This window comes from Balaenoptera ricei, chromosome 1, assembly GCF_028023285.1.
Source record: "Balaenoptera ricei isolate mBalRic1 chromosome 1, mBalRic1.hap2, whole genome shotgun sequence".
In the NCBI taxonomy this organism is placed as follows: Eukaryota; Metazoa; Chordata; class Mammalia; order Artiodactyla; family Balaenopteridae; genus Balaenoptera; species Balaenoptera ricei.
This window is the reverse complement of record NC_082639.1, coordinates 82,073,158-82,095,649: the sequence shown is the minus strand read 5'-3', so window position 1 is coordinate 82,095,649 and position 22,492 is coordinate 82,073,158. Positions and strand designations below refer to the sequence as shown.

At 35.0% G+C, this 22,492-nt stretch overlaps 2 protein-coding genes across 7 annotated transcripts in view; one reads left to right on the top strand and one right to left on the bottom strand.

Annotated features, from left to right (window-relative positions):
- The window catches only part of CCDC18 (coiled-coil domain containing 18), a 133,084-nt gene extending 126,948 nt beyond the window's left edge, over positions 1–6,136 (bottom strand). For 3 of the 5 annotated variants that reach the window (XM_059926458.1, XM_059926451.1, XM_059926427.1), the window contains exons 1-5: positions 5,989–6,136; positions 4,922–5,105; positions 3,888–4,238; positions 3,249–3,385; positions 2,198–2,372 (exon numbers count right to left, since the gene is read on the bottom strand). In XM_059926458.1, the coding sequence (XP_059782441.1) occupies positions 2,198–2,372; positions 3,249–3,382 (309 nt within the window). In that variant the 5' untranslated portion in view covers positions 3,383–3,385; positions 3,888–4,238; positions 4,922–5,105; positions 5,989–6,136. The remainder of the gene's footprint in view (positions 1–2,197; positions 2,373–3,248; positions 3,386–3,887; positions 4,239–4,921; positions 5,106–5,988) is intronic. The other 2 variants (XM_059926445.1, XM_059926435.1) reach the window with 2 other exon arrangements.
- A 165-nt stretch (positions 6,137–6,301) lies between these two features.
- On the top strand, positions 6,302–21,977 carry TMED5 (transmembrane p24 trafficking protein 5). Of its 2 annotated transcripts, XM_059926418.1 has the most exons (5): positions 6,302–6,778; positions 11,918–12,015; positions 17,263–17,446; positions 19,369–19,421; positions 19,811–19,960. In XM_059926418.1, the coding sequence occupies exons 1-5, from the start codon at positions 6,599–6,601 to the stop codon at positions 19,872–19,874; spliced, it is 579 nt and encodes a 192-aa protein (XP_059782401.1). In that variant the 5' UTR covers positions 6,302–6,598; the 3' UTR covers positions 19,875–19,960. The 2 variants fall into 2 exon arrangements, with proteins under 2 accessions (XP_059782401.1, XP_059782392.1); XM_059926409.1 differs by lacking the exon at positions 19,369–19,421 and having other exon boundaries at positions 19,813–21,977.
- Positions 21,978–22,492: the final 515 nt, after the last annotated feature.

Here is a 22,492-nt window from a genome sequence, read left to right as displayed (position 1 = left end):
AATTATTTCATTAAGCATTACATGTAATTAAAGGAAATAATGAACAATTATCAATAAAATGACTAAGTAGCTCAGAAAAATGGGTTAAGATACTCAAGTCAGTGTTGGTGAGGATATGAGACAATCAGCACTCTTTCCTCCACTGCTGGTGAACATGTACATAAATAAGTTCAGCCTGGAAAAGAGTGGTACACTTTGGAAAAGTTCTTGGTATTATCCAGTAAAGCTGAACATGCTAAGACTCAACAATATTACTCCTGGGTATAAATCTGATAGAAAATTTTACACTTTTGCACCTGAACATTAAAGACATAAAAATGATAAGAAATGAAAATGTCCACAAACAAAATGCATAAATTATTATTTAACCGTTTGTATATTTCTATTATACTCTTTTGAATGTATATTTTACAATAAATTATTTTAACTTTCATGGGAGTTGAGGTTTTCAAAACATGATTTAATTTTATTTTTTTGAATAATATATTTATGCAATTCAGTCAGAATTATATATTTTTAAAAAGTACATACAGAAGTATCATTCCCATCTTTAGTAGATAGGTAACCATTTTTACAAGTTTCTTGTTTATAAATTTTTGTATAACATCAATCAGCAAAAAATAGGAAATTCCTTATGTAGGAGAGTCATTAATTAAGTTAGGATCTTAAACCTAGTCTTCTAGTGTTTCCATACGCATATACAAGCAATACGAATTACCCACCCCGCCCCCAATAGCTCCTAATACAAAACCAGAAGAGTATGTATGTTGTTCTGCACCTTGCATTTTTCACTTGAACAACATATCCTGGCAATCTCTCCACAATCAATTCAGTGAGAAACTCCTATTCTTTTTTTTTTTTTAAACCCCCTTAGCTGCAGTTTCTATTGCATGCTTATTCAACCAACTAGACAAATGAGATACTTCTAGTCTTCTGTTATGACAAACAGTGCCTTGTTTTGTACTTATGCAGGTACTTTTCCAGAAATGGGATTTCCAAGTTAAGGGTAAACGCATTGTGGTTTTGGTAAATGTTACCAAATGCCTGTCCACTGAGGTTGTATCACTTTGCATTTCTACCAGTAATGTATGAGAATGCCTATTTCCCCCTAATATCACCAACAAAATAGTGTCAAATATCTGGATGTTTAATAATCTGGTAGTGAATTTCTCTTATTATGACTGAGATTGAACATCTTTTTATTTGTTTTAATTTCCTTTTCCATTCATGTCTTTTGCCCATATTTCCCATTGGGTTGATGATTTTTCCTTATTTCTAGGAGCTTTTTACATATCAAAGAGATTAGTCCTTTATCTTTAACAGGTATTACCAATATTTTTCCCCCTCTGATTTGTCATGTAACTTGTGATTCTGCTTAGGGTAAAACACAATGATTTCAATGAAGGCATATATATAATAAAAACAATCAGCAATTTGAATTAGGGTAGAGATCAAATTTCCCAAAATTACATAATCTTTGTAGACATGGAATTTGAATTCATTTTCTAAAATGTAGGCTCAGATAGCTTCATCAAGCAGCTTCCTTACAAAAAGAAAATCTCTCAATTGCTGGCTTTCTGAAGTGGGAAGAGGAAATTTTTATCAAGAAAGAGTATGATGTACATATGCAACCATATGTATATACGCATGCTGCCAATGGGGTAATAAAAAATAGGAGGAAGAGGGTGGAAAAGGAGATAAAAGGGTTGAGTAAGGAAGAGGAGTATACACAGGGAGATAGATAATACGGCCAAATAAAAAAGAGGAAGAGAGAGTGAGTTCAAGACCAGGAAAGATGTCTAACATCGTCCACAAAATTTAGAGATAATGAATGGAGCACCTGATCCAGGCTAAACAGTAAGAACACTTTAACCACTTAATAAGCCATGATTACCTATTACATACATGGTACAGTACTAAAATCAAGGGGGTACAATTTACTTGAGAAAACAAGATATTTAATTGCAAAAAGGTAATAAATATAGAAGTTTTAAAATAGAGTAATACACCAAAATAACTACTCTCTTGTTAGGACAGAACAAGAACCATTATATTTAAATTCAAAGAGTCTGGAGTACTAAAAACTATGGAAAACATGAATAAGGTATTTGAAGAAAAAACTCAAAGAAAAAGTATTTTAAGTAGACAAGTCTAAAACTAAAACTACTTTTAAGTAGGCAGGTCTAAAAATAATAACCTTATCTCTTGGCTTTTTTTGAAAATCAGTACCACTATTGGGCATTTTACAAACTTTTTTATAAGGTGAGTAATTCAAAAGTCCAAGCTGGCTAGGCTGAGAAAGATCTTCCACAACAAGCCTTTCAGACCTTGAGAGACTAGAGGCATAATGAGAATTTTCACTTGGACTAACACTAGAAAAAAAAGAAAAAATACATTTTAGTTCTTAGGTACTTTAAGTATTCACTCTAAATTTCTATACATTAAATAAGAAAACAGAAAGAAAAGCACCTGAAACATTGCTGAAAATCAGATTCCAGAAATGAACTTAAGGCACTTCAACTGAATTTTTAAATAAACCATAATTAATTTTAAACTAGCAATCTATGTTTCTGGAGCCTCAATGCTAGGATTACTTAAGATTCAAAAAACAGTCATAATAATAAAAGATTAATTAAGCCTACACATATATTTTATACTCTGAGTCCTAATATATTTTTAAAATTTTATTTATTTATTTATTTTTATTTTTGGCTGTGTTGGGTCTTCGTTGCTGTGCACGTTCTTTCTCTAGTTGTGGTGAGCGGGGGCTACTCTTTGTTGCGGTGCATGGGCTTCTCATTGCAGTGGCTTCTCTTGTTGTGGAGCACAGGCTCTAGGCGTGAGGGCTTCGGTAGTTGTGGCACACGGGCTCAGTAGTTGTGGCTCGTTGGCTCTAGAGCGCAGGCTCAACATTTGTGGCGCATGGGCTTAGTTACTCCATGGCATGTGGGATCTTCCCGGACCAGGGCCCAAACCCGTGTCTCCTGCATTGGCAGGCGAAGTCTTAACCACTGTGCCACCAGGGACTGAGTCCTAATATATTAAAAGTCTTAATATGTAAATGCTTCTCTAATAGTTCTTTTTCCTAAACTGAAAGTTATATTCAAATTATTTTTTTAAAAGTTATAGAACATTATTCTCTATTCTGGACACATTAGAAACACATCGTATAATAATGATATTCACACATTTTACATTCATAAATTAAAGTCCTACTCAGAATTGTACACATAATTTTACTCACTCACCTAGATAACTCTTCCCCTAAACTCTGCAAACTCCATTCTGTTATCTTCAGTTCATGTCTTAAGGAAGCAACATTTGCCAGCAAACTTTCTTCTTCATTGTCTTTATTATAGTAGTCTGAGGAACTAGATTCCATTTCCTAAAAAAAGAAATGAATTTCTTATACCTTGCCTGAAAGAATCTGTGGTGTCAGTCAAAATACTCTCACACTAATAAAATTTAACTCATTATTTTTCTATTTCAAATGTTGTGAAATCTTTCATGGTTAATTTAAAACAAAGCAAAACGAAACAAAACACCTAGCAACAATGGATTTCTCAGCGTGTTAAGCTATAATGGAAAGTTCAACAGAATTTCAGTGAATCAATTTTTCATTATAGCCAGGGACTAGTTATTAAAGTTCCCCTTTTCTAAGCATCTTTAATCTTCTAACAATTGTGTAAACTAAGTGTTTTTATTCCATGTTAAAGATGAAGAAACTAAGAATGAGACAAATAACTTGCTCAGGGTCACACAAATTGTAAATGGTGGAACAAATATTTGAACCTAGGTCATCAGGATCCAAAGATCTTTTAATTATGTCACACTGTAGTTTTCTTATTTATTATAGACTAATTTCAATATGAAGTGTTCAAACTTACATACTCATGTTACAGCTGTGAACATCTGACAAAACTGGTATCATTACAGTCATTCAAATTTTTTTTTTTCTGGCTGTGTTGGGTCTTTGTTGCTGCATGGGCTTTCTCTAGTTGCGGCGAGCGGAGGCTACTCTTCATTGCGGTGCGCGGGCTTCTCATTGCAGTGGCTTCTCTTGTGGCGGAGCATGGGCTCTAGGCTCACGGGCTTTAGTAGTTGTGGCACATGGACTCAGTAGTTGTGGCTCACGGGCTCAGTAGTTGTGGCGCGCAGGCTCAGTAGCTGTGGCACACGGGCTTAGCTGCTCCGTGGCATGTGGGATCTTCCCGGACCAGGGCTCGAACCTGTGTCCCCTGCATTGGCAGGCGGATTCTTAACCACTGTGCCACCAGGGAAGGCCTCAAAGGTAATTTATTACCACAGAAAGCTTATCCCCTTCTCCCATTCGCCATGGTTATAAAATTTAAAACCACACACTCACATTCAAATCACAACCACAGAGATCAAAATGACATTTAGCAGGTTAACTCACAGAAATATATGAAGAAAAGCTTTTGTTTCTTCAACTGATGGGTATCTCAAGGGTTGTGAAATTCTCTACTAAGTAGCTTTGCACATAAAAAATCATGATAAAGTACCGCATTTTACTGTTAATTAATATACATAATTATCATGAATTATTATTAACAATACAATTAAGATGAAGGCTTTATAATCTCTACTACTCCTATACATCTTCTTGCATAATCTTAAAATTACATTCTTCTTTCAGATCCTATTTACCTTTGTCATTGTAGCATCTCTTTCATCACCCTTCTAGAATTCTGACCACATCTCAAGCTCCAAAAGGTTAGGAGTCTTGTGTATTATAATCAGGACTCTAAGGCACTTAGTGAAACTCAATATTTTCAGTGAATAAATGATGATTACTAAACTGCCCTTCCTTCCCCTCATCTAGCTAAAATAATATGACAAATTCATTCCACACTCAAAATTTCTCAGATGTAGGGAGGAAGGTTAAAAAGAAAACTCTCACCTTATTGGAAGAAACTGGCAGGAAATTAAATGAGATGCTATGGAATCTTAGTAGAGAAAATGTTTCTATCCTCTTTCCTCTTTTGTTTCCACAAATTTGCTTCTGCTTAAATGAGAAGACTCTCCCAAACACAAGTCAATGGTTCAGGTTCCCATTCTGCTTTCTTTTCAACATCTCTAGTTCCCTATAGGATGGTGAAAGAAAAAAGGGTTACGAAAATTTAGGCAAATTCTAAAAAGCCATTCGACATTGTTTCAACTAAATCAGGTTTATGTCCAACATCTTCTGTATATTTTCATGTAAGAATTCTCTAACCCTTCTGAGGTATCAGTGAAAACGTTTGCAATGCAAACATATTTTTATTTTCCTAGTAGGCCATTTATTATCTTTAAATAAAGATTCCTGGGACTTCCCCGGCAGTCCAGTGATTAAGACTCTGCGCTTCCACTGCAGGGGGCGCAGGTTGGATACCTGTCAGCGATACCCGCCTGCCGTGCGGGGCGGCCATTTCTTTTTTAAAAATAAATTAATTAATTAAATAAATAAAGATTCCTCCTCCCTTCAACTGACAGTAGTTATGAAGTCTAGCTTCATTGCCTGTACATACGTGGAAAAGCACATCATGCTACCAACAGACCCTGCCTTCTTCTGGCCCTAGTAACAATGCTTTTGTAGGTATACACACGCACACGCATCACACCGAAAAACAAGTGTTCATTATACTCCCTGTATGTAAAAAGATGGGCTGTAGTCGAAAAGTATTCCTCATTTTGGAAGGAGGTCATGGCTTTATATAGTATTGTCCTGTATCAAGAACGCTCAATTTGACAGAATTGGCCCTTCGTTCATCTGGAAGAAGTGGAGGAAAACATGACAGCTTCCTTTCCGATTTTTCGTCAACTAAAATACAACCCTGCAGAGCAGCGTGCGCAGCGAGGGCGAGGACCAGACGAAACGCATCCGAGCGTACCGACAGGGAAAGGAACAAAACTCCTTCAGGTAGGCCGGTTTCCACCCTCCAGGGGCAGTCGCTCACCACCCAAGTCATAGTTGTGAGAGAGACCCACCGACGACGGCGCACGCCGCGCTCTCCGCTGCGTTCGGAAACCTCTGACCCTCTCCCGGACCCCAAGCGTGGAACCTCCAACACACCACGAGGGAAACCAACGGACCCCAGCTGCGCCGAGTTCGAACCGCCGCGGGAGCCGTTGGAGACTCCCCGCCCCGCCGCAGCCCCGCCCGCCGCGAAGACTCTGCGTGAAGCGACGCCGGACGCGCGGGGCCTGTTGGGGATTGTGGTCTGCGAACGCGTCCGAGCCTGCCCACCCGGAACTACATTTCCCACAATTACCGCCAAGACGCCCATTGGTGTGAGGGACGCCATGGGAAGCTGCGGCCGTCTGGGTGTCGAGCGGGCGCGCTCACGCGGGGCCTGAGGGAGCCAAGACCCGGGAGGGTGTGGAAAAGGACTGCTGGCTCCGCCCTCAGTCCCTACCCTTTGTAGGCCGGCGTTTTCCCCTCTGAGAAACGCTCCTCCGCCCCGGCCTTCACCTGGAGTTTCTTCAGGCTCCAGGTTTCCCTGCCAACCACGAGGAGTTCAGGGAGGAAAAGCGGAGCATAGGCGCCTATAACCCACGCCTCCCACGCCTCTTCCAGCCCGAGATCGCCCAGGCAGGGATGGGCGACAAGATCTGGCTGCCCTTCCCGGTGGTCCTCTTGGCCTCTCTGCTGCTGCCTGGGGCGGTCGGCTTCACGCCCTCCTTAGACAGCGACTTCACGTTCACTCTTCCGGCCGGCCAGAAGGAGTGTTTCTACCAGCCCATGCCCCTGAAGGCCTCGCTGGAGATCGAGTACCAAGTAAGTGCAGAGGTTGAGCCAGCCGCCTTCCTTTAGCCTAGCTGCACGTCGTCGCCTCTCACCGGCTTAGAAACTTCTTGTGGACGACCGGGGTGCTGAAGAGGCGAGGGCTGCCCGGAAGCGGCCAGCTCCGCGCCGGCACGCGAGGCGAGGCTCTCCCCAGGGTTGGGGACCGAGAAGTTAGGCGGGACCTGGAATTGACTACCCCCACCCCTCCCCTTTCCTCCGGTCGGAAAGAGGCCAGCTCTGGTGATGTCGGTGGTTTTTCTCTTTGTTTCATAATTCACCTGTGTCTTTTCTAGCCAGTACACGCTTCAATACTGGGAATTTCACAATACAGGCCTAATACACGTTCTCCTTAATCATTGGACGAGATGATGACACTTGGCCTTAATCACCCCCACCGCCCTCACTCAATTCCGGTATTGTAAATCTATACTGCCATTGCTTCAGTTAAGGATTTTTGAACTGTGACCATGTGATTATCACTAAATCCTACTTTGGAATATTTTGAAAGGGGCTATTGATGTGTTTAATGGTACATTTCTTTCTCAGTTATATACCCGTTATTTAAAAACCAAATGAGATCTATCTGTATATTAAAACTTTGTAACCTTTCGTTCAGCATTCTAAGTATTTCTCCCATATCATTGTTTTCTTTTTAGTATCTGCGTAATATTATAGGGAATTCCCTTAATTTATGCGGTCATTCTGGTAGAGGGTAATTTCTTAGAAGAAGTCTTGTAAGCTCCAATACAGCAAATTTCGATGTTTCTAAGTAGCACTGAAAAAAAAAAAAAAAAAAAAAAAGATGCCTTGGTGTGGTTCATCTCTCAATTTTTTTACAAGTTACCTAATTTTTAATCAGATGTTAATTTTTTATAGTTGATGTAGAGAATCTTTTTCAATAACAGGTACTGTCACATATAGAGCAAAATAAAGTTATTTAGAATTTTCCTCTGAAGGAACTTTAGAATTAGATTATTTATAGATGCATAAGGTAAGCATAGAGAGTAAAGTATCTAAAGTCACACAGTTAATGAGCAACACTGAGGCAGGAGCTCAGCATTTCTTGATTTCCAGTCCAGTTCAAAAGTTCATTTACTGAACAGTTACCATGTGCCAGTAATGGAGGAGTGGAGACGAGGACACGGGGGAAGGGACAAACAACAGAAGAACCCTTTTCAAGGATCTTAATATTTAAAGGTTACTGGCTCATAAACAACTAATTTCAATAAAGTACGGTTAAATGCTGTTGGAGGAGGGCTTCTTCTCTGGGGTATCAGAAAAGAATTCCTGGAGAAAATAAATTGGAATCTGGAAAGATGCTTAGGTGAAACAGGAATGCCAGGAAGAAGGGGCATTTCAGGAAAAGGATGAGAATGAATAGACAGTTCTGAAAATGCATAGTGTTAGTGTTCTAGCAGTGGGCAATATGTAGTGGACGCTAGAAGTGCTGAGTTTTCGGTGGACCTTTAAGACTATAAATTCTAGGGTGGGAGTAGAAGAAGAAGAGGTTGGAGAGGTCAGGAGGCTGGATCGTGGATCATGAATCTTAGCTTGTGTGCCATGCTGAGTAGCTTTGACCTTTGTCTGTATAAGGGCCACTGAAGATTAAGCAGTGTGGTAACCGTCAAAAATGTTTTACAGTGTGGAAGATGGATTTAAAGAGGGCAAAATTAGAGGTAAGGAAACCAAACGGGGTTAGAGAAATAGTCTAGATAAGAAAACAATTTTTATTGTTCAAAATTCATCAGTATTTACTGAGGTATTAGGAAAGAAATCTATTTTAAACTACTGACCTCTTATGATTGAGAGCTCCAACTGTAGAAAAAAAATGCCTGGGCTGAAATCCTGAGTCTGGCACTTACTACCTGTGTGATCTTGAACAAGTTACTTAACCCCATACTTTTAAAATAGAGATAATAAAAGTAAGAGTTGATTTGAAACAATTAGTTAATAAGTGTTCATGTACCATCCCTGACACATAGTAAATGTTCAATATATGTTAGTTTTTTTACATTTACACTTCTAGAGTTATATAGGTGGTATGGCTTAGCTTTATACTTTGCATCTTTCATCACTCAAAGGGACTATTCCCCTAAAGCATTCTGCCTAAACAATTTGTTTTGATTGAGGAAAGAAGTAAAATCATTAAATGTCTGTAGTCCTAGACAATGTTAGAAGGGTTTAAAGGATAGAGATCATCTTCAACCCTTTTGTCTGCATTTTCCAACTCTGTGATTAATTTTCCAATAACTACAAGCTACTGGGTTTTGTCTTAGTTTTTAAAATGTCAGGGAACAGACTTTCTAGACATTGCCCTTGGCTTACTGTGACATATCGAAAAATTTTAACCATTTCACACTTTTTGGGTTTAAGAGGACACTTTTAGGATAATTGACCAGCCCCACAATATATTAAGTTCTTGAAATTTTGAAGTGTCAATATATATATCTTATGAATAGATCATTCATTTAAATTTTTAAATCATTATTGAGTGCTTAATTTGCGTAAGCTTTATGCTAGATAACTGCAGATACAATGGTGAGTAAAAATATAGTCGGTGCACTTATGCAGTCTAGTTAAGGGGATAGACATTAATCAAATTATTACACAAATAAGTGTGATATTAGAACTCTAATAAGTGCTATGAAGCTAAGTGCATAAGCTATGAGAGTGTTTAATAGAAGGACTTGATTTCACAGTAGGAATTGAGAGAAGACATCCCAGAAGAGGTGGAGTTCAGATCTGTAGAAGAATCAGGCTTACTAGGGATAAGGGGGTGGAGCAAGTGATGGATAAAAAGCACAGCATGTGGCAATCCAAGGCTTTGAGGAAGAAGACTGAAGAATACCTTTGAGGGACTGAAAGACTGTGACAGAAAGGTGAAAGTGGGACTCGTCCATCATGATCCATTGAAGTCACTGGGAAGTTTAGTTTTAGATTTATGGTATTGTTTTATTTTATATTTTAAATAGGTATTTTGTATATTTTAAAATTAGCTTCTGTATTTTTAAATACCATTTTTAATGATTTCATTAAGCCTCACAGTCACTACCAATAATATCTTTTGTTTTACTCAAGTCGTTGCTTAGTTTTGTCATATCACTTACTTTTTGATTTAATGGATATGGTTTTTGGTTTTTGGAGGAGAACCTTGAGTAATTCTTTCAGAACACTTTGAGTCCTTGGATATCTGAAAATGGCTTTACCTTTTGCTTTCTCTTCAGTAAATATAATTGTTTTACTTGGAAAAATTGAAGACATGGCTCCCTTGTGTTTTTTTACATCTAGTGTATAGGCAAGAATGCTGATGCCATCCCAGTTCTTGTTATTTTGTAGTTCTCTACTACTACTCTTTGGAAGTTTCTAGGTTGTTCTTTTTAAATCCTTTGGAAAAGTCATTAGGATTTTTGGGTCTTTTTTCATTTATCCTGCTTCACATCTATTAGACTCTTGCAGTCTAAAGATTTTTATCTTTTGGAGCAGGAATTTTTATTCTCTTATTTGATAACTTCCTCTCCATTTCTCTTGGTTCTCTCTTTTTGAAATGCTTTATTAGGTGGGTATTTGAAATCTTTAGCTCTGTCCTTCATAAAGGTCTTACCATTTCCCTCATACTTTTCATCTATACTTTTTCACCTTGTTCTGAGAATTCCTTGGCTCCTTTTAGTTCTCTGATTTTTAGTCTCCATCCATGTCCATTCTGCTGTCATTACATTCGCTAAGGCTTTATTTGGGCAATCACATTTTTGGTTTTTCTAAGAACTTTTTCATATCAGCATCTTCATTTTCTGTAGATTTTTACATTCTTGAATTTCTCTGAGGATGTATATTACATTTATCTGATAAAACATATTTTTAAGTCTGTTTACATTTTTTCAGAATTTGATCCTCTGAGAAGAACCAATAACATGAAAAAGAGGGCATCAATTTCAACAAATACTTGGTGTGTCTCTAGTATGTTTTGAGAATTTTGCGATTGATATAAATTGGTAGCTAGATGTATTCTTTGCTCAGTGGAATATCTTCCAGAAATTTCTTAGTCTTCAAATCTGTTAACAGCTTTCCTAGATTTCCAGTGTTGTTATAGATTATTTATATCGTTATGTTTTCTTCATTTCATTGGGATTTAAAGAAGAAAAAGAACTATGTATATTTAGCTAGCCATTTGAAACCAGTTCTGTTGATCAGTAAGTACAGCACAAGAATAGGTAATCTATCATTCCATTAAAGCCACCAAGAAAAATAAAATGGTGTTATACAAGAAAAAGAGTAGCCTTTGAAGGCAGATTGCTGAGTTCAAATTTTGACCATGCCACTTATTTACCATATCACCTTAGGCAACCTTCTCTGTGCCTCAGTTTTTTGTGGGGTTTTTTTTTTGGGGGGGGGTGTTTGTTTTGTTTTTTTTTTTTGGCTAAAATGAAAACAATAATAGAACCTTCCTTTTAGAGTTGTTGTGAGGAATAAATCCACATAAAGCACTTAAAACAATGTGTGGCATAAACTGTAATTGTTGGCTGCTGTCATCATTATCATCATCATCATCATCATCATCATCATCATCGGGACATTTTGAGATTGTAAAGGAACAGGTTCTTTCCTGTTTCCTGTACTTATTCTTTGGCCAATAGTAAATGGCCTGCTTGGAATATATAGTTCATATTGGGAAATAATAGATATTGCTTGAAAAAGTCAGTTAGAATCAGATCATAGAGGCCTTGAGTTCCAGGCTAAGAAGTAGCTAGTTATTATTTTATTGAGGAGGAAACAAACTCAGAAAAGTTACATAGCAAGCCCTAAATTGCCCAAGGAAAAGCGTCTACCAATTGAACTACCTTCTGTGTTTCTACTCTACAGAGCATCTGTTTTAAGAAGATTATTTCAGTAATACCCATAAGACTAAATTTAAGTGATGGCAACAGGAATTGGCAAGAAAGGGACAAGTTCCAAAAATGAATGGAATTGAACCAAATGGTCTTTCTGCTCCTTTCTAGCCCTAACATGAGTCTGTTGACTTTCTTACCCCTCTAGGTTTAGAAATGAAATCTTCTCATCATATGATCTACTTAATATAGCTTTTTATTTTTAGAATTCGTAAAATGTGCTCTTCTCTTCTATGCCTTCCTACAGGTTTTAGATGGAGCAGGATTAGATATTGATTTCCATCTTGCCTCTCCAAAAGGAAGAACCTTAGTTTTTGAACAAAGAAAATCAGATGGAGTTCACACGTAAGTAATCTTAGTCGGGTTCCTTGATCTGAATACCAGTGGGCACAGAAAAATTAGCACATTTGATACTAAATGTTAGCATTAAATGATTCCATATGAACATTTTAAACAGTCCTTGTTAGTGATCTATCTTAAACTGTCATCCATTAATCTTATCTTTTTAAATTAATTAATTTTTTTAAAATTTATGGCTGTGTTGGGTCTTCGTTTCTGTGCAAGGGCTTTCTCTAGTTGTGGCAAGCGGGGGCCACTCTTCATCGCGGTGCGCGGGCCTCTCACTGTCACGGCCTCTCTTGTTGCGGAGCGCACAGGCTCCAGACGCACAGGCTCAGTAATTGTGGCTCACGGGCCCAGTTGCTCCGCGGCATGTGGGATCTTCCCAGACCAGGGCTTGATCCCGTGTCCCCTGCATTGGCAGGCAGACTCTCAACCACTGCGCCACCAGGGAAGCCCAATCTTATCTTTTTGTTTAGGCATTTTCTTTTGATCTTGACTAAGTTTTTGTTTTGTTTTTTTTTTTGCTTTGGTTAATGAGATGAGTATACCATAGGTACTGCATTCAATCTATTGTGGCATTTTAAACCTGCCTTTCTGGCTAGCACAGGCTTATTCTATTTTAACTATAAGTTACTGTTCCAGGTATATATCTTAAAGTTTCTTGAACTACTGGCTATATCATTTTTGCCCATTGTTTTCTTAAAACAGCAGTACAGTAATACATCTTTGTGTGTGTGTGTGTAAATTTTACTCGAACCTCATTCTTTTTAGATAATTAGAAGATCTGAAAGTAAAAGATCTGACCATAGGAAACCATATAGAAATAAAATAATTTTTATAACTCTGAGTTTAGAGTTTGATAAAAGCCCATATATTGTATCTCTTATATCTCATTTCTCTTTTTTCATATCTCACTGGTGTTTCCTTATTTCATTCTATTATTTTACTGCAGCACTGTTTACTCAGTATTGTTATCGTGTTTAAACTGTGAGTATATAGGAATAAGATCAAATATAGTGTCTAATATTTGCCATAAACTAGACTTTGCATTTTATATGCTTCTAAATTAATCATTCCAACCCACTGTGAGAGATAGATTCTTTGATTCCCCAATTCCCATTTTACAGACAAGGAGGCTCAGGGAAATTAAGTAAGTCTGCAGGGATACACATTTATTAAGAGGAGGCAGGATGAACCCAAATTCTTGCTTTCTACCATACGATGCTTAGAACATCTCTGGCACATAGCACTATGTAAGTACTAGCTATTTATAATCATTGGCCTTTGTTAACCAAAGTACCTGCCATGTAGTTGATACTCAGTAAATACTGAATACATGTATGAGTGAACGAGGTGGGGAAAATGTTTCAACCATAATTTTTTAAGTGCTTTTGAAAATGGCGTTTTACCTATACAGAGCTCTAAAAAAAATCTGCATAACTATTGATAAATAAAATCAGAAGCGGTAATTTAAAAAGTCAGTTAAGATTGATATACGAGAATTAACTATGCTTTCTCTTTGATAGGTGTATGAACAAGAACTAAAAATGTAGTTCACCTTTAAATTTCAGAATATAGAAAATGTATAGAATTTCTGTCAATTTTAATTTCTCTCCAATTTTCTGCTTTCATTTAGAGATAAATTAAAATTAACTGTTAGGGGGAAAAGGTATCTTATTGCTTTCTTGCATAGAATTACCTCTCATTAAACCATTGGGAGAAAAGAATGAGTTTATAAGAGTTCACATTTATCGAGTTCTTTTGATGTGCCAGGTCATGGTTCTAATATGCACTTTACATGTATTAATTTTTTTTTATTCTTCCCCACAGTCCTATGAGGTACATGATATTATTATCATCTTACCAATGAAGAAATTGAGGTATAGAGCAGTTAAGTAAGTTGCTGAAGGTTACACAGCTAATGAACAGCAAAGCCAGGATTTAAGACCAGTCAGTCCAATTCACTCTTAATCACTACACCAGATTTACAAATCTACTTTCTAAAAATTAGATTTAAACAAAAATTTATCTTTAGCTATATTAACTTTTTAAAGGCAACTAAAATCTCAGTTATACCACCGGAACAGTTTTTTTCTTAAATTAAATCTTTAAAACAAATGCTGTCCTTCCAGAAGTCAGGGTTAGTAAAAATATCTCCAGACAGAGCCTTAAACTGCTTAATACTTATTTGTCCAGTACTGTCATATATAAAAGCATTTTTCGAGACCACTGAATTAATATTACCCTAACTCACACCATAACTTATAAATTTTGGACTACTTATGCTAATTCTTTTTCTACTTGAAAGGAAAATTTACTCTATATGCTTTTATTTGGATAATATTTTATATCATTTGTAGTAATAATATTCCTTTCTACTAAAGGTAGTCAACACAAATTTAGAAAGAAATTAATATAGGAATGACTGACTATAAAGTAGTAAACATCTTTTTTTTGTATACACATGTTGAAGCTCATACATCTGAGTCAGTGCTTCTCAAATTTTTTTCATTTTTACCCCTGTCCCCATACAACCTTTTTAGGCATTTTTTTCCTCATCATCCCCCATGAAATTTTAATACCGAAGATATACTACATGCCCCTTTTTTTTTAACTATGTATATCTGTGCTTTATATATAAAAAGAATAGGTACAAAGCTTACCCTTTTTATCCAGTTCAGGGTTAAGAATGACTAAATAAAGTTGGGTTAAATAAAATTAAGACTAAACAAAATTAAAAGTTAGATTAAAAAGTTATTAACATTAAATTTAACTTTATATTTTCTGAATAACTTTTAATATAATTTATCATATATTGTGTCCATTACACATGCAAATTAGCAATTTATATACATAATAGCAATGTAATTAAAATTTTTAAAATCATTCCAAATATTTTTCAAGAAAAGTAGAATGATTAAAAAAATTACATTAACTTCTTAAAAAGTACTTTTAGTGACCTTAACTTTTAACTTTTTGCTTGATGTGGGAAAATAACTTTAGCTACTCAATAGTCATTCAATATTATTGACTTTTTCCCCCAGTGTTTGCCATAATTGATGATGGGTTGAATAACCTTTGTAAAATTAAATAATAAAATATAAACTAGTTTTATCCAAATCTTCGCCCAAAATGCAAAGATTAAAAGAGATAAAATGTATGAAAGCAGTGTGTAAATTATGAAGGAATATACAAGTGTTGACTTTTTATTTATAGTATATACGCTAAAACCCAATCACATCGCTGAGTAGTTATCGCTTATGCTTAAACAAAAACAGTAAGTCACAAATAGGGGGAAGAAAAACAAGATTGGCTTAAAAGATGAAGATCACACAAGGCTATAGAAAATAATGCAAGGCACCTCAAAGACTGAAGATCAAACACACACCCACAAGGGAGCCAGTGGCATCATTAGGCATGTGTAGGCCACCTCTTGCCATATGACTTCTAGATCAAGCAATCAACCAATCAAATGTCCTCCAATCACAGCTATCTATTTGCTAGCATTTTGTAGCAGTGTTCCTGGACACATTGTGTGTGTCTTCCATGAGCTCATGCTGCTTGTGATATGCCCAAGACAACCCCATGAGAGAAAATTAAATACTAAGAAATAAGATTTTGTCATAGGATTGAGTTTTGGAGGGCCACGATACTATCATAGCTTTTTTTTTTTTTTTTTGCCCATCTTGAACCAGTTTTCACCCCTAGGGGGCAGTATCCTCTCATTGAGAAGGCATAGTCTAAGTGAATAGTCACATTTGGTGGTTATACGCTTACTGTATCAGTGATGCCATTCATCAGAATACACTGGAAATTCTTCCTCAGGAAATGCCCCACGTCTAGGTCATATTGCATAATGGTCACAACATTTTATTTTGTTTTGTTGCTTTTAATATTGTTCCCCCTGTATCCATACCAGTGTTTGCTTCAGGCTCCTTTCAAAAGTTAAATGAATCCTCAAAAGACAAAGGTTTGTCATGATTGAGGAGACTGCAGAGAATACAGACAGGCTCTGAGCAGTACTGTAGAAAGATCAATTAACTTGAGAGTCAGATATCCAAGCTTCATGTATGCCTGTAACAGGCTATGTGATCATGGGCAAGTATCTTAATCTATGTGAACCTTATTTTACTCGCCTTGAAAAGGTTGATTATGCCTACTTTCAAATATGATGATAAGGATTAAAAGAGATAAAATGTGTCAAAGCAGTATGTAAATTATGAAGAGGTATACAAGTATTGGCTATTTTTATTTATCGTATATATGCTAAAATCAAATCACATTGCTGAGTAGTTATCTCTTATGCTTAAACAAAACAGTTAAGTCAGAAATAAGGGGAAAAAAAGGATGGAGATTGGCTTAAAAGATGAGACTCACATGTTGTTCAGAAGGTTGTAGGAAATAATATAAGCTGCCCCAAAATTTAAGCGATCTAGCATATTGGAGATAAGGAAAGTTCAAAATCATTTAGACCAACCTTCGTGAATAGTTACAACGAAAACTAAAACACAGGTTGAACTTTTTTGTGGCCAGCAGTAGTAAATGTCATTAGCCTGTGCAATATTTTGTTTAAGTTTCTCTCCACAAAAATATTATTAGAAAGCTATTTTGCTAAGTTAACTCTGCCCAGGGCAATTATCTTGAATGTGAAGACAAGATCATAAGTTGTTATGAGTGGCATTTATTCAGTAAAGGTAATGCCACTGCGAGTAAAGCTCTGGTTCTTGGACACTGAACTCATTCCTAATTTTTGTAAACTATTACAAAAGATGTACTTAATCCAAAGGTGCCTAGAAGAAAGCATTTAGGACAATCCATCACTGCTTTTGAAAACAAAGCAAAACTCACTTTACAGATTAATCTCAAAGGGGAGGTTTGTAGTGATATTTCCATGTGAATTGAACTCATTATAAATTACTTTTAATAATGTATAAATATTAAGGTTCATTGTGAAGTATCATGTATCTAGGTTTTTAATCCTGTTTTCTTCCAAAAGTTAGGTCAAGCTCATTTGCCCAATTTACTGAGTATATGCCAAGCACATCTAAGTTGCAAGTACTTGAATATATATTTCCAGATTGCTGGTTTCCCAAGAAATTTTAAATTGTCTTTCAATACTAAGCAAGTCTTTCCATCAGTAACCTGTCCAATTATTATAAACCATGTTATTCCTTCTCTTTTACAGTAGTTTGTCCTTTGATCCCAGATGGAAGTACAGATAACTGAAGACATGTCCTCTTTTTAATATAGGATAGAGACTGAAGGCGGTGACTACATGTTCTGCTTTGATAATACATTCAGCACCATTTCTGAGAAGGTGATTTTCTTTGAATTAATCCTGGATAATATGGGAGAACAGGAGCAAGAACAAGAGGACTGGAAGAAATACATTACTGGCACAGATATGCTGGATATGAAACTGGAAGACATTCTGGTCAGTATGGTTTAATAAAATAATAAAAATTACTAACATCTAGAGACCTTACTATGTGATAGGCACTGAGCTAGGCATTTTATCTGCATTATCTCACCTAATCCTTACTTAATTCTATGAGGATTATTATCTCCATCTTTCCAATGAGGAAAATTATGGATTAGGGATATTTGGTAATGTCTCTGTCACAGAACCAGAGAGAGAGAACTAGAATTTGAACACAGACTCTTAACTGCAGAACTCCCTTAGAATGTTCACAAACAGAAGACTGTAATAATGATCTACAGCAAACTTGCACATATAATAAAACTGAGTAATTTGTAAACACTTAAGATGTACAGGCATTTTTTTCCCACACCATAGTTTTTATAACATGAAATTTGATATTACTTAATTTTGGGAACACTGTTAACATTACTTAGCCAAACCTGGCAGTTATCAGAAACTAGCACTACACTTAGGAGTAAAAGCTTTTAGATTATGGCTTCTTGGCTTGAATTGCTTTATGCGCTATTTATCATAAACATGCATAATGAAATGTGCATGTATAAGAATCTACTTGCTAATAATAGTACTGCCAGTGACGGGGAGAAAGATCATTACCCTTCGGCCACAGCTAGATGTAATAAAATGAGAGAATTCTCAGTGATATTTATAAATAGCGTATATACCTGTGTTATAGAACTTTCTGCAGGAGAAATAATGTGATTATTCCAAGTTTGAAACTATATAACCTCTAATACTCTTATAACCTGAACTTTTTTTTTATAATATGATATTTTGATCACTTTGAGGTTTCTTAGGAAAGCAACTATCAAATTATAAAAGAAGAGACATACTGTAGATCAGTTAGCTTAAGAAGTCAGAAAATTAAATGATCATATCATATATGTAATTCCTTAGTGACTGAGCTCTCCGAGCCTTGGTTTCCTATTATCCTTGGGAATAATACCTCTAGAGTTGTTGTGAGGATGAAATGTGATATGGCATGTATATAAATGCTTTAAACAGAGTCTGGCACACAATAAATGTTAGTTTTCTTACCTTCTCCATTGGTGTTACTGTGAATACAAACAAAGGATTAAGCTTAATTGGCATGAATTTTTACCATGAAAATTTTTGATCTCATCATTTCATATGTATACTAAACTTAGTTGAATTTTAGAACTAGAAGAAGACTTAGTTATCATTAGTCCAGCTCCAAACTCCCTTTCCCCTTTCATTCCATTTTATACGTAAGGAACTGGCTTAAAATGGAAATGATGTATCCATAGTTTCACGACTAGTCCAGTCTTCTTCCCACTCATTTTTTAAATCTCAATCATATTAATATATTCTCCCATTTTAAATTTATATTGCCAACAAGAGCAAAATAGAAGTAGTTGTAAATTTTGTTAGTAATTCACTGCATTCTCAAGAGATTGACTTCATTCACAATTAAACAAAATGACCAGAAAGTTCAGATTTAAATATAGCTTAAAATACTTGGTCTTTTTTGAAAAAAAATAAAATGTCTTTCAGGAGGTTTTTCATTTACTCCCCCCCCAAAATTTTTATCACAACAGCAAACTTGAATAAATAATTTTATACTTGACTATCATCGTCATGATATTGAAAAGAACTATGGATGGTCTTTTTATTTGGGGATCTGAAGCCCACATTTTTCTGGAAAATATACCATTGCTTTACAAACGTGCCCATATGATAAATATTATATTTTGTAGTTTTGTAGGTTTAGCAGAGCAGTCTGCAATTTTGTGTATGTTTTTTGCATTTAAATGAGGATTTTAAGCAAGGCTACTATCCAGGAAAATCTGTTTCTAGTATTTTCTTATTTTTGCCATCAATACTTTTCAAATTTCAAATCTCAACTTTACCTTATATTCATGTAAACCTATAGTTTTTAAATCACTTCTCACCAGGACCCTACTATAAAAATAGTTTTTTCAGAAGATGTGCAACTTAGAATGCATCTTGATAAGCTTGTTTTATGAATGTGATCTTGGAACATTTTTGTATTAAAAACAGATTATATTTTTTATGGTTGTTAGGGCTAAGAAGATAATGTATATACAATTACTGGCACTATAGCACTCAAATGTATTTTCACATTATTTATTTTCAATTCACAGTAGCTTTGTTCATTTTTAAAATAACTAATTATAAACAATAATTTAAATACATCATGAGAACTATTACATAAACTTTATATAATAAAGATCTTTAGGTAATCTAAGTAGTACCCACCCCTTAATTAAAATTGTGTTTGGATATTAAACTAGTAAGAGTACTGTGAAGCATATTTTTAAATTAACTTAAAATTACTGAGCATTCTTTTACAATAAAATTATTTTTTTTATCTCCAGGAGTCCATCAACAGTATCAAGTCCAGACTAAGCAAAAGTGGTCATATCCAAACTCTGCTTAGAGCATTTGAAGCTCGTGACCGAAACATACAAGAAAGCAACTTTGATAGAGTAAATTTCTGGTCTATGGTTAATTTAGTGGTAATGGTGGTAGTGTCAGCCATTCAAGTATATATGCTGAAGAGTCTATTTGAAGATAAGAGGAAAAGTAGAACTTAAAACTCCAAAGTAGAGTACTTAACATTCAAAAAAAGGGACAGAAAAATGCAATAAACTGTTACAGTCAAGACCATTAATAGTTGTTTGCAAAACGTTTTCAGGCATTACCATAAGTGTGAAATAAATATTAATTTTAATGTGAAAGGAAAGTCTTCACTTTCATCCGTGCAAGTAATCCTATTGTTCCAGTTGTACTTAAGTGTATAACAAGTATTTTGCAGGTATAAATGAATGAAGCCATATTAATAACGGCAGTTTCCTACGTTTGAAAAAATTTTGCAAATGTCATAGGTGATTTAAATAAATGAACTTTGGGCCTAAATGTAACACTGAACTATGTTTTTAAAAGACTGTTACCCAGAAGTTTCTTTGTAAATGTGGCAATTACAAATTAACTGTAGAAGTTTTTCAATATATTAAGTTATAAATCATCTGAGAATTACCTAATCATGGATATCTTTAGAAGACAAAGACTCTTTTCTCTTTTTACATATGTATCTCCTAAATGTAAATAGAAGCATAGCTGTGAAAAAGAGATATGTGGGATTTTTATAATCAAATATATTTCATTTTAAAATATTAGCAAATAGTTTTATAGACCTAGCTTACATTCCCAATAGCTGACATTTTGAATAATTCTTAAAAATGCTAAGTCATACTTATTAAAATTAGGACAGATTTTCTCTTTGAAGAATAAAGATTGCTCTCAGTCTCTGTAAGGATACATTCTGTCTAATCCTTAACTAAAATACAGATTTTAAAATTAAATGTGAGGGAAAATCATTTTATTTTTATATTATCAACAGTGTTATATTAGTTTTAACGTGTTTACTGACTTGGATAATACATTAATACCAGCAGTTGTGAAGGAAATATTGCTAAAAGGATCTGGACCTAATGTAAGTAAATATCACTTTTGTGTTCTCAAAATCAGTAAGAAAAGAATAAACTCAATATAAAAGAATTTAGAGAATATCCTATCAAAATAAAGTTCACTTAAACTATAAATAAAGTATTTGGAATCTGATTGGCTCATCATAATGACTCAATCCTAATATAAATTATGAGATTAATTTCCAGTTAACTGGAAGAAACTGTGGGTTTTATTTTTTTATAATTGTTTTATTCTGTTTTGAATTATCACTTATTAAGTATTCAGGTACATTTTACAAAACATAAGCCCTACTGGGTATAAATATTTATTACAGTTTTTATTACAACTTTCATAAAGTGACCTTTCTGATCACTTTATTTATTGACATTCAAATAAGGATTGGAAACCCACAGAAGTTTAAACACTCAATATGTGAATAACCCTATAGTCTCTGCCATCCTGTCTTACTCAAATACTAATAATTTAATGAATTAAATAGAATTTTTAGGTTATACCCATTTGTAATATTGTTTATGACATATACAAGTTAGAAACAATCAACTTATAAACTTGAGTATAGAACAACCTCTGTTGGTTAGTACTGCTGGAATTCTTAATAAGCAATAATGATATCCAGAGAGAATGCTTTCATCTATAATTTACACTCAAGAGTGGTACAAAAAGAGAGGTATTTCCCTCCTTCTTATATATTTCCCTCTATTCTTCAGAAAAGAAGTTTAGATTTCCCAACTCTGAAGCTTTTTAAAAATGAGATAAGGTATGATTACCTTAATTGGTCAAGAAAATGCTCCTAAGTGTCCAGGAGTAGCCCCTATAACACATGCAAGACAAGGGCCAATAAGATTTTTGCCTATGAAGAGCCCTCCCTTTTCCCCTTCTGATACACTCATAATAAGAAGCAAACTTAAAGTACTATAGCTAATAAAACAGTACAGATATAAACTACTGCATCTTTTCTATAAAACTGTGATTAAGAATTCTACCTCTTACGTATGGCTGGTTACTGTACTTACTGATTCTTTACCTAACAATAAATTTGTTACATCACCTACATATGATTTGTGTCACTGATTTTAAACCATTGATTCAGTAACTTACTATATAATAATGGCCTTATTTGGAAAACAAAGAATTTAAGAATATTGAGGACAATTTTATTTTTATAGACAAAGTGAAAAGAAGAGATTTAAGAAGCATGTTACCTGTATTAACCAAAAAGTAAAATTTGTAAGCAAATTTGTACTAAATTCTTTAATATTTCTAAAGGAATATTGTTTATCTGCCTCATATGGTTTTTTTAATGTCAGTATTGTTTTGACATTAAAATTATGCTAAAACTGAGTAAACTATCACTTAACAGCTTATTTTGTCTTCAGTTTTTAATCATATAAACTTTTAAAATACTACAATATTTAACTGAGGCCTAGAGTTTCACTATGATTTGCATTTGGATCATTAATGATTGCTATTCTTTTATGTGAATGTCAAGATACAGAGGATAAGTGGTTGAAATAGCACTGAAATAAATGATAAACTGAAATGTAATTTTATGTTACGTATGTTTAT

What these genes read in the sequence shown, in the direction of transcription:
- TMED5 (XM_059926409.1), top strand. Translation starts at nt 6,599, where the DNA reads ATGGGCGACAAGATCTGGCTGCCCTTCCCGGTGGTCCTCTTGGCCTCT. An exon ending in CGCTGGAGATCGAGTACCAA is followed by an intron (nt 6,779 to 11,917) that starts GTAAGTGCAGAG and finishes GCCTTCCTACAG; the next exon opens with GTTTTAGATGGAGCAGGATT. An exon ending in TGAAACTGGAAGACATTCTG is followed by an intron (nt 17,447 to 19,812) that starts GTCAGTATGGTT and finishes TTTTATCTCCAG; the next exon opens with GAGTCCATCAACAGTATCAA.